Source organism: Myxine glutinosa, chromosome 1, assembly GCF_964187855.1.
Source record: "Myxine glutinosa chromosome 1, kmMyxGlut1.1, whole genome shotgun sequence".
In the NCBI taxonomy this organism is placed as follows: domain Eukaryota; kingdom Metazoa; phylum Chordata; class Myxini; order Myxiniformes; family Myxinidae; genus Myxine; species Myxine glutinosa.
The window spans coordinates 270155681-270169567 of record NC_136261.1 but is presented as its reverse complement, the minus strand read 5'-3'; the positions used below and the strand labels follow the sequence as shown (position 1 = coordinate 270169567).

Genomic DNA, 13887 nt, shown 5'->3' with positions numbered 1-13887 from the left:
ATATATATATAGTTACGGACCGCGGATAAGATGTTGATTTGCCGAGCGGATGGCGCCGCGGCCCGAACCGTTAACAATGACTAGACCCGATTCCTTAAACGTGGGCCAAATCGTGCCACAGATATTCAATGGGGAAAAGACAAAGGCGACACGGATGTGAAGAAGAGGAAGACAGAAGTCAAAAAGGTTTGAAATACGATTATTATTTATTACTATTTACAGGACCAAAAGAAACCAAGGAAGAAGGAAAGATAATAAAATAAAGACAGAAGGAATCAAGGACACAGTGAAAACTCTAGCTTAACTAAACAGGCTTAACTTATACCCCAGGACAAGACAAACAAAACAAACACGTACACAAGAAGGATGGAATGGATGGTTTGGGACGGCAGAGGAGGGTCCAGGCAGATGGTAGGCGTCGAGGTCCGGCTCCAAGCGCGCGCTCCGATCCACGCTTTGGGGTCGAGGCGAAAACCCGGCAAACACAGCCTCGCGTCTCACCGACCGACAATAGGGCCTAGAGGGTATCGGCCTATTGCCGCAATACAGGCACTCCCTCACGTTTCTCTCTCTCTCAGTCTTGCTCAATGGTTCGCTCTCCGTGCTGCCGTCGTGTGCTTTTTCAGGACTCATCTTTTGGCTTGTCTGTGATCTGATCTCCTCCTTCCTCCACACTTCTGGGGGCGTCTTCCTCGGGTTATATAAGCCCCACCCTTGACCCTTTTGCGAACCTCCCCCAAACGTTCTCTCTCCGCCCTCTAAAGCCAACCCCTCGTTCTGGGTTGGTCGGCAAGGGCTGGTTCACTCCTCCCCTCTATGACGAGGTGGAGACACACCCTTCTTCCCCGACCTTACCTCGTGGCCAATGGTGGTTTTGGGGCTATTCGAGCTAGCCCCAGCCAAAGGGCAGCAATGGTGAATGAAGAAAACCACCCAAATGCAGTTGGCAATTGCAGCAAACCTGGCAAACCTGGCACTTCGAAGATGCCATGTCGGAGGGATCTACTTTATTTAATGCAGTGCAATGGAGTGTCAAATTAATGGAAGACAAATCCTTAGCCTAATACACAGAATAAGGAAATAACTGTCAACAAGGGGGGAAATCTATGATTGGCTAACGTGAGTGCTTATGAACTAATTACGGGACGCACTTTGACCTTTATACATAACTGGAGCAAGGAGGGCGATATTTTTACAACAATTTACACAACAAAAAAAAAACATTCTCATATCTACAACACGATATATATATATATATATATATATATATATATATATATATATATATATATATATATATATATATACACACAAGGTGAATCAAAAGTAGCGCCCGCGCCCGATTTCTGTTTTTTGGGCTATCAGACTCTTTCTGGGATGTCATGTTAATAATTGTCTTGCAGATTATTAATTTTCTTAATTTATTTATTTTTGTTTTGCAGGTTATTGCTGAGAGTTTGGAAAGTTACTGAAGTTGCACCAAATTGAACCATGAATTACCTTTCAATGAATCAACGCATTGCAGCCGTGAAACATTACTACAAATGTGATGAACAACCAACGATGGCGGCACGCCGTTTGGCACAGGAATTCGATATTAACCCACCCCAGGGAAGAAACATACGATTGATTGTCGAGAAATTTGAAGCAACAGGGTCGGTAGCCACTGCAAAGAAGTCCGGTCGTCTGAAAATGGCAACGAATGTAGCTGAGGCTGAAGAAGTCATCAGGAGACTGGAACAAAGTCCACAAAAGTCAACTCGCCGTTTATCTGCAGAGTTGGAAGTGAGCCAATCAAGTGTTATCCGTATCCTGAACCAGAAAAACTGGAAACCTTGCATTCCACGCTTACTGCATGCCCTTCATGATGGAGATGACGACCGGCGTCTTCAATTTTGCGAAGAGTTCTTAGCTAAACTTGACGAAGAGGACACAATGCTAGACAACATCTGGTGGTCAGATGAGGCATGTTTTAAGCTTAACGGCACAATTAACAGAAACAAGTGTCTACTGTGCTGCGGAGAACCCAAGAGTGACAGTTGAGAAGGAGGTAAATTTACCTGGCGTGACAGTTTGAGCAGCCATATCTCCATTGGGAATAATTGGACCCTTTTTCTTTGAGGGATCTGTCAATGCAGAAATTTACCTGGATATGCTGCAAACCTTCTTTTCGCCCAGGGTACAAGATCAGGACTGTTATTTCCAGCAAGATGGAGCTCCACCTCATTATGGACGTCATGTTCGTCAGTGGCTTCATGAAAACTTTCCCGGAAAGTGGATCGGCCGCCGCGGTCCGATCGAGCGGCCGGCACGCTCCCCAGACCTTACACCTCCAGATTTCTTTCTTTGGGGGCTCATGAAAGACCTTGTTTATCGTGAAAAGCCTCGTACCATTCAGGAATTGAAGGCTTAAATCACTGCAAAGTTTGAGGAAATTGATATCGAACTCTGCAAGTGTGTGTGCCACTCTGTGCCTGCTCGGCTGCAATTGTGCATCGATCACGAGGGAGGGCACTTTGAAAATTGCAAGTAAAACAGCTTGGTACACTTCCGTAATAATTTTCCCCCGAATAAATGGTTAGATAAACATGTCATTCATTTATTTATACCTTCTTGTACACTGCAATACAAATGTCAAACAAACAATCAACTGACAGAAATATATATGTATGTGTATATATATATATATATATATATATATATATATATATATATACATATATATATATATACATACACACACACACGTCAGCGAAGGGATGGGTAGGCATGGCTAGTTAACTCCAAGTAAACAACAAGAAGTTCATTAGTTATCTATGGTATTATAACCACCTTTAGAGGCCATTTTTCCCCGCAAAGCGGGGGTTGGCCTTTTTCGGGGACCGTGGTTGTTGTTGTTTTTTTGGTCCCCTTGATGAAGCAATGTTTTACGGCCGGATGCCCTTCCTGCCGCCAACCCTTTTTGTCGCCTTTTTACGACAAACAGGGAATTACCAGTGAACTGGTACTCAATTTGCCGACCTCGGAAGGATGACAGGCTGAGTCAACCCCCCTGGCGTTAATTCAGCGATCGACCGGGATTCGAACCCAGGATCCTAGGATCCTAAGCTGGCACCCTAGCCGCTAGCCCAACACATATCTATGGTATTATGAACAAGTCAAATTTGAAAGGTGCTCAAAAAGTACTTTGCGATGCTGGAAATGGCATTTATTTGAGAGAGAACCATTACTTACCAATCCATACATGGAAAGGTACAACGATGGCAAAGGCTGCACAATACTGTCAAATTAGTTGAGTGTGCTGTGTATAAAACTTATCAACTCAGCAGAAAGTGCAAATAAGTTTACAGCTCAGGCATTTTTGCAAGTTGAGTGAGAGCAATCATGTATTTTCCCAAGACTAAACAGAATGATGAAATCACTCTGCACTACATCATTATTTCTACATGGCATAGTGTTGTCTTGTAACAATCCTTGTCCATACCTCTCAAATGCTGCCTCGTGTGAGTATATTGAACCCCAGGAGAGATTGTACACAAATGGAAGGCGCCGAGAAAAATCTTTCGAACCCCAGTTGGTGAAAAAAAAATTGAGAAGGCCCTGGTCTCCACCTGTGTGCACAAAAAACCCCATTGTCAAGTCAGTGATCCTAGAGACAGGTGAGGAAAGAGGAGAGGAGAGGGGTGAGAAAAAGACAGAAGCAAGGGCGAGCGGAAGAGAGAAAAAAAAAGGCGGGGGCGGCTGGAAAGGGTGAGGGGAGAGAGTGAGGGGAGAGAGTGAGGCATGAGGGGAAGAGAGAAGAGTGAAGGGGAGTGAAGGGGAGAGAGAGGGAGAGGGGGAGAGAGAGAGGGGAGGGGCAGAGAGAGAGAGAGAGAGAGGGGCAGAGAGAGAGGAGCAGAGAGAGAGAGAGGCAGAGAGAGGGGCAGAGAGAGGGGCAGAGAGAGGGAGCAGAGAGAGAGGGGCAGAGAGAGAGGGGCAGAGAGAGAGGGGCAGAGAGAGAGGGGCAGAGAGAGAGAGAGAGAGGCATGAGTAGGAGAGAGAAAGAGGATCGAGGGGAGAGAGAGAAAGAGGATCAAGGGGAGAGAGAGAAAGAGGATCGAGGGGAGAGAGAGAAAGAGAATCGAGGGGAGAGAGAGAAAGAGAATCGAGGGGAGAGAGAGAAAGAGAAAGAGAATCGAGGGGAGAGAGAAAGAGAAAGAGAATCGAGGGGAGAAAGAGAAAGAGAATCGAGGGGAGAAAGAGAAAGAGAATCGAGGGGAGAGAGAGAAAGAGAATCGAGGGGAGAGAGAAAGAGAATCGAGGGGAGAGAGAGAAAGAGAATCGAGGGGAGAAAGAGAAAGAGAATCGAGGGGAGAGAGAGAAAGAGAATCGAGGGGAGAGAGAGAAAGAGAATCGAGGGGAGAGAGAGAGAAAGAGAATCGAGGGGAGAAAGAGAAAGAGAATCAAGGGGAGAGAGAGAAAGAGAATCGAGGGGAGAAAGAGAAAGAGAATCGAGGGGAGAGAGAAAGAGAATCGAGGGGAGAGAGAAAGAAAATCGAGGGGAGAAAGAGAAAGAGAATCGAGGGCAGAAAGAGAAAGAGAATCGGGGGGAGAAAGAGAAAGAGAATCGAGGGGAGAAAGAGAAAGAGAATCGAGGGGAGAAAGAGAAAGAGAATCGAGGGGAGAAAGAGAAAGAGAATCGAGGGGAGAAAGAGAAAGAGAATCGAGGGGAGAAAGAGAAAGAATCGAGGGGAGAAAGAGAAAGAGAATCGAGGGGAAAGAGAGAAAGAGAATCGAGGGGAGAAAGAGAAAGAGAATCGAGGGGAGAGAGAGAAAGAGAATCGAGGGGAGAGAGAAAGAGAATCGAGGGGAGAAAGAGAAAGAGAATCGAGGAGAGAAAGAGAAAGAGAATCGAGGAGAGAAAGAGAAAGAGAATCGAGGGGAGAAAGAGAAAGAGAATCGAGGGGAGAAAGAGAATCGAGGGGAGAAAGAGAAAGAATCGAGGGGAGAAAGAGAAAGAGAATCGAGGGGAGAGAGAGAAAGAGAATCGAGGGGAGAAAGAGAAAGAGAATCGAGGAGAGAAAGAGAAAGAGAATCGAGGGGAGAAAGAGAAAGAGAATCGAGGGGAGAAAGAGAATCGAGGGGAGAAAGAGAAAGAATCGAGGGGAGAAAGAGAAAGAGAATCGAGGGGAGAGAGAGAAAGAGAATCGAGGGGAGAAAGAGAAAGAGAATCGAGGAGAGAAAGAGAAAGAGAATCGAGGGGAGAAAGAGAAAGAGAATCGAGGGGAGAGAGAGAAAGAGAATCGAGGGTAGAAAGAGAAAGAATCGAGGGGAGAAAGAGAAAGAGAATTGAGGGGAGAGAGAGAAAGAGAATCGAGGGGAGAAAGAGAAAGAGAATCGAGGAGAGAAAGAGAAAGAGAATCGAGGGGAGAAAGAGAAAGAGAATCGAGGAGAGAAAGAGAATCGAGGAGAGAAAGAGAATCGAGGGGAGAAAGAGAATCGAGGGGAGAGAGAGAAAGAGAATCGAGGGGAGAAAGAGAAAGAGAATCGAGGGGAGAAAGAGAAAGAGAATCGAGGGGAGAGAGAAAAAGAGAATCGAGGGGAGAGAGAATCGAGGGGAGAAAGAGAAAGAGAATCGAGGTGAGAAAGAGAATCGAGGGGAGAGAGAGAAAGAGAATTGAGGAGAGAAAGAGAATCGAGGAGAGAAAGAGAATCGAGGGGAGAAAGAGAAAGAGAATCGAGGGGAGAAAGAGAAAGAGAATCGAGGTGAGAAAGAGAAAGAGAATCGAGGGGAGAAAGAGAAAGAGAATCGAGGGGAGAAAGAGAAAGAGAATCGAGGTGAGAAAGAGAATTGAGGAGAGAAAGAGAATCGAGGAGAGAAAGAGAATCGAGGAGAGAAAGAGAATCGAGGAGAGAAAGAGAATCGAGGGGAGAGAGAGAATCGAGGGGAGAGAGAGAATCGAGGAGAGAAAGAGAATCGAGGAGAGAAAGAGAATCGAGGAGAGAAAGAGAATCGAGGGGAGAGAGAGAATCGAGGGGAGAGAGAGAATTGAGGAGAGAAACAGAATCGAGGAGAGAAAGAGAATCGAGGAGAGAAAGAGAATCGAGGAGATAAAGAGAATCGAGGAGAGAAAGAGAATCGAGGAGAGAAAGAGAATCGAGGAGAGAAAGAGAATCGAGGAGAGAAAGAGAATCGAGGGGAGAGAGAGAAAGAGAATCGAGGGGAGAGAGAGAAAGAGAATCGAGGGGAGAAAGAGAAAGATAATCGAGGGGAGAGAGAGAAAGAGAATCGAGGGGAGAAAGAGAAAGACAATCGAGGGGAGAAAGAGAAAGAGAATCGAGGGGAGAGAGAGAAAGAGAATCGAGGGGAGAGAGAGAAAGAGAATCGAGGGGAGAGAGAGAAAGAGAATCGAGGGGAGAGAGAGAAAGAGAATCGAGGGGAGAAAGAGAAAGAGAATCGAGGGGAGAAAGAGAAAGAGAATCGAGGGGAGAAAGAGAAAGAGAATCGAGGGGAGAAAGAGAAAGAGAATCGAGGGGAGAGAGAGAAAGAGAATCGAGGGGAGAGAGAGAAAGAGAATCGAGGGGAGAGAGAGAAAGAGAATCGAGGGGAGAGAGAGAAAGAGAATCGAGGGGAGAGAGAGAAAGAGAATCGAGGGGAGAAAGAGAAAGAGAATCGAGGAGAGAAAGAGAAAGAGAATCGAGGAGAGAAAGAGAAAGAGAATCGAGGGGAGAAAGAGAAAGAGAATCGAGGGGAGAAAGAGAATCGAGGGGAGAAAGAGAAAGAATCGAGGGGAGAAAGAGAAAGAGAATCGAGGGGAGAGAGAGAAAGAGAATCGAGGGGAGAAAGAGAAAGAGAATCGAGGAGAGAAAGAGAAAGAGAATCGAGGGGAGAAAGAGAAAGAGAATCGAGGGGAGAAAGAGAATCGAGGGAAGAAAGAGAAAGAATCGAGGGGAGAAAGAGAAAGAGAATCGAGGGGAGAGAGAGAAAGAGAATCGAGGGGAGAAAGAGAAAGAGAATCGAGGAGAGAAAGAGAAAGAGAATCGAGGGGAGAAAGAGAAAGAGAATCGAGGGGAGAGAGAGAAAGAGAATCGAGGGGAGAAAGAGAATCGAGGGTAGAAAGAGAAAGAATCGAGGGGAGAAAGAGAAAGAGAATTGAGGGGAGAGAGAGAAAGAGAATCGAGGGGAGAAAGAGAAAGAGAATCGAGGAGAGAAAGAGAAAGAGAATCGAGGGGAGAAAGAGAAAGAGAATCGAGGAGAGAAAGAGAAAGAGAATCGAGGAGAGAAAGAGAATCGAGGAGAGAAAGAGAATCGAGGGGAGAAAGAGAATCGAGGGGAGAGAGAGAAAGAGAATCGAGGGGAGAAAGAGAAAGAGAATCGAGGGGAGAAAGAGAAAGAGAATCGAGGGGAGAGAGAATCGAGGGGAGAAAGAGAAAGAGAATCGAGGTGAGAAAGAGAATCGAGGGGAGAGAGAGAAAGAGAATTGAGGAGAGAAAGAGAATCGAGGAGAGAAAGAGAATCGAGGAGAGAAAGAGAATCGAGGGGAGAAAGAGAATCGAGGGGAGAAAGAGAAAGAGAATCGAGGGGAGAAAGAGAAAGAGAATCGAGGGGAGAAAGAGAAAGAGAATCGAGGTGAGAAAGAGAATTGAGGAGAGAAAGAGAATCGAGGAGAGAAAGAGAATCGAGGAGAGAAAGAGAATCGAGGAGAGAAAGAGAATCGAGGAGAGAAAGAGAATCGAGGGGAGAGAGAGAATCGAGGGGAGAGAGAGAATCGAGGAGAGAAAGAGAATCGAGGAGAGAAAGAGAATCGAGGAGAGAAAGAGAATCGAGGAGAGAAAGAGAATCGAGGGGAGAGAGAGAATCGAGGGGAGAGAGAGAATTGAGGAGAGAAACAGAATCGAGGAGAGAAAGAGAATCGAGGAGAGAAAGAGAATTGAGGAGAGAAAGAGAATTGAGGAGAGAAAGAGAATCGAGGAGATAAAGAGAATCGAGGAGATAAAGAGAATCGAGGAGAGAAAGAGAATCGAGGAGAGAAAGAGAATCGAGGAGAGAAAGAGAATCGAGGAGAGAAAGAGAATCGAGGAGAGAAAGAGAATCGAGGGGAGAGAGAGAAAGAGAATCGAGGGGAGAGAGAGAAAGAGAATCGAGGGGAGAAAGAGAAAGATAATCGAGGGGAGAGAGAGAAAGAGAATCGAGGGGAGAAAGAGAAAGACAATCGAGGGGAGAAAGAGAAAGAGAATCGAGGGGAGAGAGAGAAAGAGAATCGAGGGGAGAGAGAGAAAGAGAATCGAGGGGAGAGAGAGAAAGAGAATCGAGGGGAGAGAGAGAAAGAGAATCGAGGGGAGAAAGAGAAAGAGAATCGAGGGGAGAAAGAGAAAGAGAATCGAGGGGAGAAAGAGAAAGAGAATCGAGGGGAGAAAGAGAAAGAGAATCGAGGGGAGAGAGAGAAAGAGAATCGAGGGGAGAGAGAGAAAGAGAATCGAGGGGAGAGAGAGAAAGAGAATCGAGGGGAGAAAGAGAAAGAGAATCGAGGGGAGAGAGAAAGAGGAGTGAGGAGGGAGAGAGAAAGAGCAGTGAGGGGAGAGAGAAAGAGCAGTGTGGGGGAAGAGAGAAAGAGGAGTGAGGGGGGAGAGAGAAAGAGTGAGGTGAGAGAGAAAGAGTGAGGGGGAGAGAAAGAGTGAGGGGAGAGAGAAAGAGTGAGGGGGAGAGAGAAAGAGTGAGGGGAGAGAGAAAGAGTGAGGGGGAGAGAGAAAGAGTGAGGAGGAGAGAGAAAGAGTGAGGGGGAGAGAGAAAGAGCAGTGAGGGGGGAGAGAGAAAGAGCAGTGAGGGGAGAGAGAAAGAGCAGTGTGGGGGGAGAGAGAAAGAGGAATGATGGGGGAGAGAGAAAGAGTGAGGTGAGAGAGAAAGAGTGAGGGGAGAGAGAAAGAGTGAGGAGGAGAGAGAAAGAGTGAGGAGAGAGAAAGAGTGAGGAGGAGAGAGAAAGAGTGAGGGGAGTGAGAGAGAAAGAGGAGTGAGGGGGAGAGAGAGAAAGAGGAGTGACGGGGGGGAGAGAGAGGAGTGAGGGGGGGGAGAGAGAAAGGAGTGAGGGGGGTAGAGAGAAAGGAGTGAGGGGAGTAGAGAGAAAGGAGTGAGGAGGGGAGAGAGAAAGAGGATTGAGGGGAGAGTGAAAGAGGATTGAGGAGGGGAGAGAGAAAGAGGAGTGAGGGGGGAAGAGAGAAAGAGGAGTGAGGAGGGAGAGAGAGAAAGAGGAGTGAGGGGGGAGAGAGAGAAAGAGGAGTGAGGGGGGAGAGAGAGAAAGAGGAGTGAGGGGAGAGAGAAAGAGGAGTGAGGGGGAGAGAGAGAAAGAGGAGTGAGGAGGGGGAGAGAGAAAGGAGTGAGGGGAGGAGAGAAAAAGGAGTGAGGGGAGGGAGAGAGAAAGGAGTGAGGGGAAGAGAGAAAGCGGATTGAGGGGAGAGAGAAAGCGGATTGAGGGGAGAGAGAAAGCGGATTGAGGAGGAGAGAGAAAGAGGATTGAGGAGGGGAGAGAGAAAGGAGTGAGGGGATGAGAGAAAGAGGATGGAGGGGAGAGAGAAAGCGGTTTGAGGAGGAGAGAGAGAAAGCGGATTGAGGAGGGGAGAGAGAAAGCGGATTGAGGAGTGGAGAGAGAAAGCGGATTGAGGAGTGGAGAGAGAAAGCGGATTGAGGGGAGAGAGAAAGAGGATTGAGGGGAGAGAGAAAGAGGATTGAGGGGAGAGAGAAAGAGGTTTGAGGAGGGGAGAGAGAAAGGAGTGAGGGGAGAGAGAAAGGAGTGAGGAGGAGAGAGAAAGAGCATCGAGGGGAGAGAGAAAGAGGAGTGAGGAGGGAGAGAAAAAGATGATAGAGGAGAGAGAGAGTAAGGCAAGGGGAGAGAGAGAAAGGGAAAAAGAGTCTGCAAAAGTAGGATTTTAAATAGTTATTGACGAGGTGTTTAACTGGCTATTACCATCAAAAGAACCATTGGTGGAGACAAAGTCCTGCAAGGAATGGTATGTGGCCATTGATGGGCAGAACACAAACACTCCAGAATTGAAACAGTCAGGCCAGCCAGGATCTGGAGCAGCTGATAGCTCCTCTCTTTCAAAAAGATCATCGATATTTTGGAGCACCTGAAGTACGCACGCACGCACACAGTTTATAGTTCATGGCCAACATGTAATCCCCTCCAACAAAACTACAGTATATCTAAATATTTTTATTCCGTACATCAAAATAGTTTTTAGGGGATATCTTTAAATCATGTGCATACAGAAAAATATGGCTCGGTCATGCATTTCTATCAAATCGGTTTGATATGTGAAAGAAACAGCATTTGAAGTTGGTCTTACATTACGATAATTTGCTGTATCGAGCTAAGAAATTATGGAGAACTTGAATGTGATTAAAAAAAAAAAATTCTTAAAATTTTGATAGATCTCTGAGCTCTTCATGGGTTGCTTCCATGCAACAAAAAGAACCTGATGATGAAATTGATTAACCTACCAATCAGCACGCTGCATGATAATCTGAAATGTTTTTACAAGCCAATAAGTCATGTAATATCATAATTGTGAAATAGTTGAAGATACGCCACTATGTTTAAACAATCGTTTAGTTATGTTGCAAAGTCTAAAAAGGTCAAGTACAGCGAACAACCCCTCCCCTTCTGAGAATATTGCGTATGATTTACTGTCCTGCAATGTACAGGAACACAAAAAGCCCAACGCTTCAAATTCCCACTTGATATAATTTCCGTATTTTCGGCGTACAAGTCGATGCGGCACACGTCAAATTGGCTAATGTCCCCATTTTTCTTTCCGTCATTTATAGATAAGTTGATTTGGAGTATAAGGCAAAACTGTTAGTGAGAACAATAGAGGTACTATTTCTTCCCTGATACTCAATCATCACTGCCTACAGTACTTCCAGGTTATTGTACAGGGTGTTTCAAAAAGATGGACCCAATTTCAAAGCAGTATATTTCACGATGGCAACATGTTACAATTACAAAAAAACTTACAAACGGTTCAATGAATTATCAAGTTTTACTAACCATTTTATAAATGCTCTAAGTGCCCCCCACCTGCTGCAAGGACAACATCGAGCCGATAGTTGAATTCGTCCCAAACGTCTCTCAGAGTGTCTTCTTTCACTGAAGTCACCGCTGCCGTGATTCTGTTTTTGAGGTCATCCAGATTAGTCACTAATGGTGGCACAAAAACACGGTCTTTGACGTATCCCCACAAGAAAAAGTCGCAGGGTGTAATGTCTGGGGATCTTGGGGGCCAAGAGTGTAGCGCCAAGTCTTGGGGTCCCGTGTGACCTATCCAACGTTGAGGCAGTGTGTCATTTAGAAAACGTCGAACCTGCAGGTGCCAATGTGGTGGTGCTCCGTCTTGCTGAAAAATGAAGTCCTCGGAATCTTCATTAAGTTGTGGAAAGAGCCAGTTCTGCAGCATTTCGAGATAGGTTTGCCCCGTAACTGTTTTTCCCTCGAAAAAGAAAGGGCCATAAACCTTTATTTGAGAAACGGCACAAAACACGTTCACTTTCGGGGAATCACGCTCATGCTCTACAGTTTCGTGTGGATTCTCTAGTCCCCATATGTGCACATTGTGATGGTTAACTTTACCACTTAGATGAAACGTTGCTTCATCACTAAAAATCAAACGCGGTAAGAAACTGTCGTCTTCCATGTTCTGTAACATCGCATCACTAAATTCTACACGCTTTCCTTTGTCACCTGTACAAAGAGCCTGTACCGCTGGCACGACGAGTGGACTTGCGCGGGCTACGCAGAAAACTCTCTTGAATTCTTCTCACGTTTTCCTCTGAAGTGCGTGGTCGCCCTGGGCTCTTCCCCTTACATAAACAGCCTGTTTCCTCAAATTGTCGGTACCAACGACGAATGCTCTTTGGCATTGTAAGATCAATGCCAAAACGCCGTTGAAACGCACGCTGCACCGCAATTACGGATTCAGTCTTGCTGAAATGCAGAACGCAAAACGCCTTGTGTTGCGGGGTCGCCATCTTGCGAACGACTGAGGCTAGAGGCTGTTGGTGTGCTGGGAGAGCCATCTGGCGGTGGTCATTTGAAACTCTACGCCCCGCCCTTTCAAGTGGTAAGAGGTTCATTTATGGGCGGTTCGTGGTTGCAGAGATATAGCGATTTAAAGTCAGGTCCATCTTTTTGAAACACCCTGTATATTAATGGCTTGTTTTGTGCATATTCGAATTACTCTGTGGGACTACCTCAGACAAATTAGGAATTTAAATTGTTTTTTTTAAACATTATTGTTATCATACGTATATAGGTACAATATTGAAAACCTCCAGAATCATAACCAGCACTGGCTAAAAGCACATTACCATACATTTTCCCATCCTAAAGACATTCCTCACCGACACCATATTTCCTGTGCGCAGGGATATTCTCATCATTTTCCTCAGTGAAACTTAACCTTCAAATGAAAGCTGCCGTGTACAACTTGCGTGACTATATGGGAAGCATTTTGAGACGACGTAGTAAGGATTGATGCATATGATTTGGATTCAAAGGGATGGATCAAATGTAATTGGTGAGTGCATGCTCGTTATTAATTGGATACTTTTGCATGCATCAGTGAGCAAATTCACATTTGGTGCTCATCCAATCGGCAAACGTTCTGGGCAATGATTTCTGTCTTCACTTTCTGTCACACTTTACAACGGTCTTCATTTATGCAATTCAATGCCTTAAAAACTCTCCATAAGTCGAATCTGAGTAAAAGTCGAGGCCCAGCCGTTTGGGGGAGGGGTTCAGAGAGAAGATTACTTTTACCACGTTAAAGATATTACCATGGTGTCCGAATCCATAAAGACTGCTTTGCGGTACTGCGTGAGGGTCCAGCAGTGTAGCTTGGTGAGCGATATGGCAAGCTCAGGACGGCCCATTTGAGAAAGTGTTTCCAGTTGGTGGCTGCGCCATTCCGGCACCTCCAGAACATGATCAAACACCTGACGCAGGCAGTTCCTGAAAACCCATGTGGGAAGGATGTGTGTCAAGTGACAAAGAAAGTTAGTTTAACAATGTGTGATGGTGCTGGTGGAAAGGAAATACAAAAGTTTTTCAGTGGCAGGAGCAGAAAAAGATAGCGAGGAAGAATCATGGTAATGGTTGCGTATACGGCAGTGGTGCGGAGGCCTTGGCTACCTCAGCTCCACGCCCACACCTGGTGTGACCATGACCACCAGTTCGCGCGAGGTTCCGACTTGGCGCAAAGACTGGCCCAGAACCAAGGCTCCCCAACAGTACCCTGGGCGAGACGCTAATGTCACATATGCCTCACCTGATTGGAAAAAAAATCAACAAAATCTATCACAACAAAGGGACGATCATAACAAATAGGTCGCTGCTAATTAAACGACACTGCTATAAAATACACCAAAGTTGGAAGCTCAAATAATTCAACATTCATCAACAGAGAAGCACTCTGGCAGTTATGTGTGGCTTGAAAATGTTTTATGACAAAACAATGACAAGGAAAGAAAAAGAGGAGATTGAGAATGACAGGCAGAAAAAAAAAAAACAAGCTGCTAATACGTTTGCATGAAATAAAGACAAGAATTTCTTGGTATACCATATTTTGACGTTATTTGACTTCATTTTTAGAAACATATATACACAAAGAATTAAGTTAAGCACCCCTACACAACGAATTAAGGTAAGCACCCCCTAATATATATTCTTTGTGTATATGTATACATTGGCATATATTCTAAGGTATGTGAGATCAAATAATGATTGGTATGACATTAGCAATTATCCATTGATGAAATTGAGTGATCAAAGTGAAAAAAAGTGATTGGTTGAGTCAGTGATCCGATCACGTGGGTCCTACACACGTTATTGACGCAAAGATCGCTAGAGGTCTTCT

General features: G+C 45.5%; 2 protein-coding genes across 3 annotated transcripts in view; one reads left to right on the top strand and one right to left on the bottom strand.

The window, feature by feature from the left end:
* The window catches only part of FAXDC2 (fatty acid hydroxylase domain containing 2), an 881086-nt gene that overhangs the window by 712000 nt on the left and 155199 nt on the right, over positions 1–13887 (top strand). The window lies entirely within an intron of this gene.
* LOC137437360 (uncharacterized) overlaps positions 1–13887 on the bottom strand; it is a 37021-nt gene that overhangs the window by 21167 nt on the left and 1967 nt on the right. Inside the window, exons 2-5 of the mRNA XM_068131695.2 lie at positions 13164–13299; positions 12809–12983; positions 9939–10101; positions 3485–3611 (exon numbers count right to left, since the gene is read on the bottom strand). Of these exons, the coding sequence (XP_067987796.2) occupies positions 3485–3611; positions 9939–10101; positions 12809–12983; positions 13164–13299 (601 nt within the window). The remainder of the gene's footprint in view (positions 1–3484; positions 3612–9938; positions 10102–12808; positions 12984–13163; positions 13300–13887) is intronic.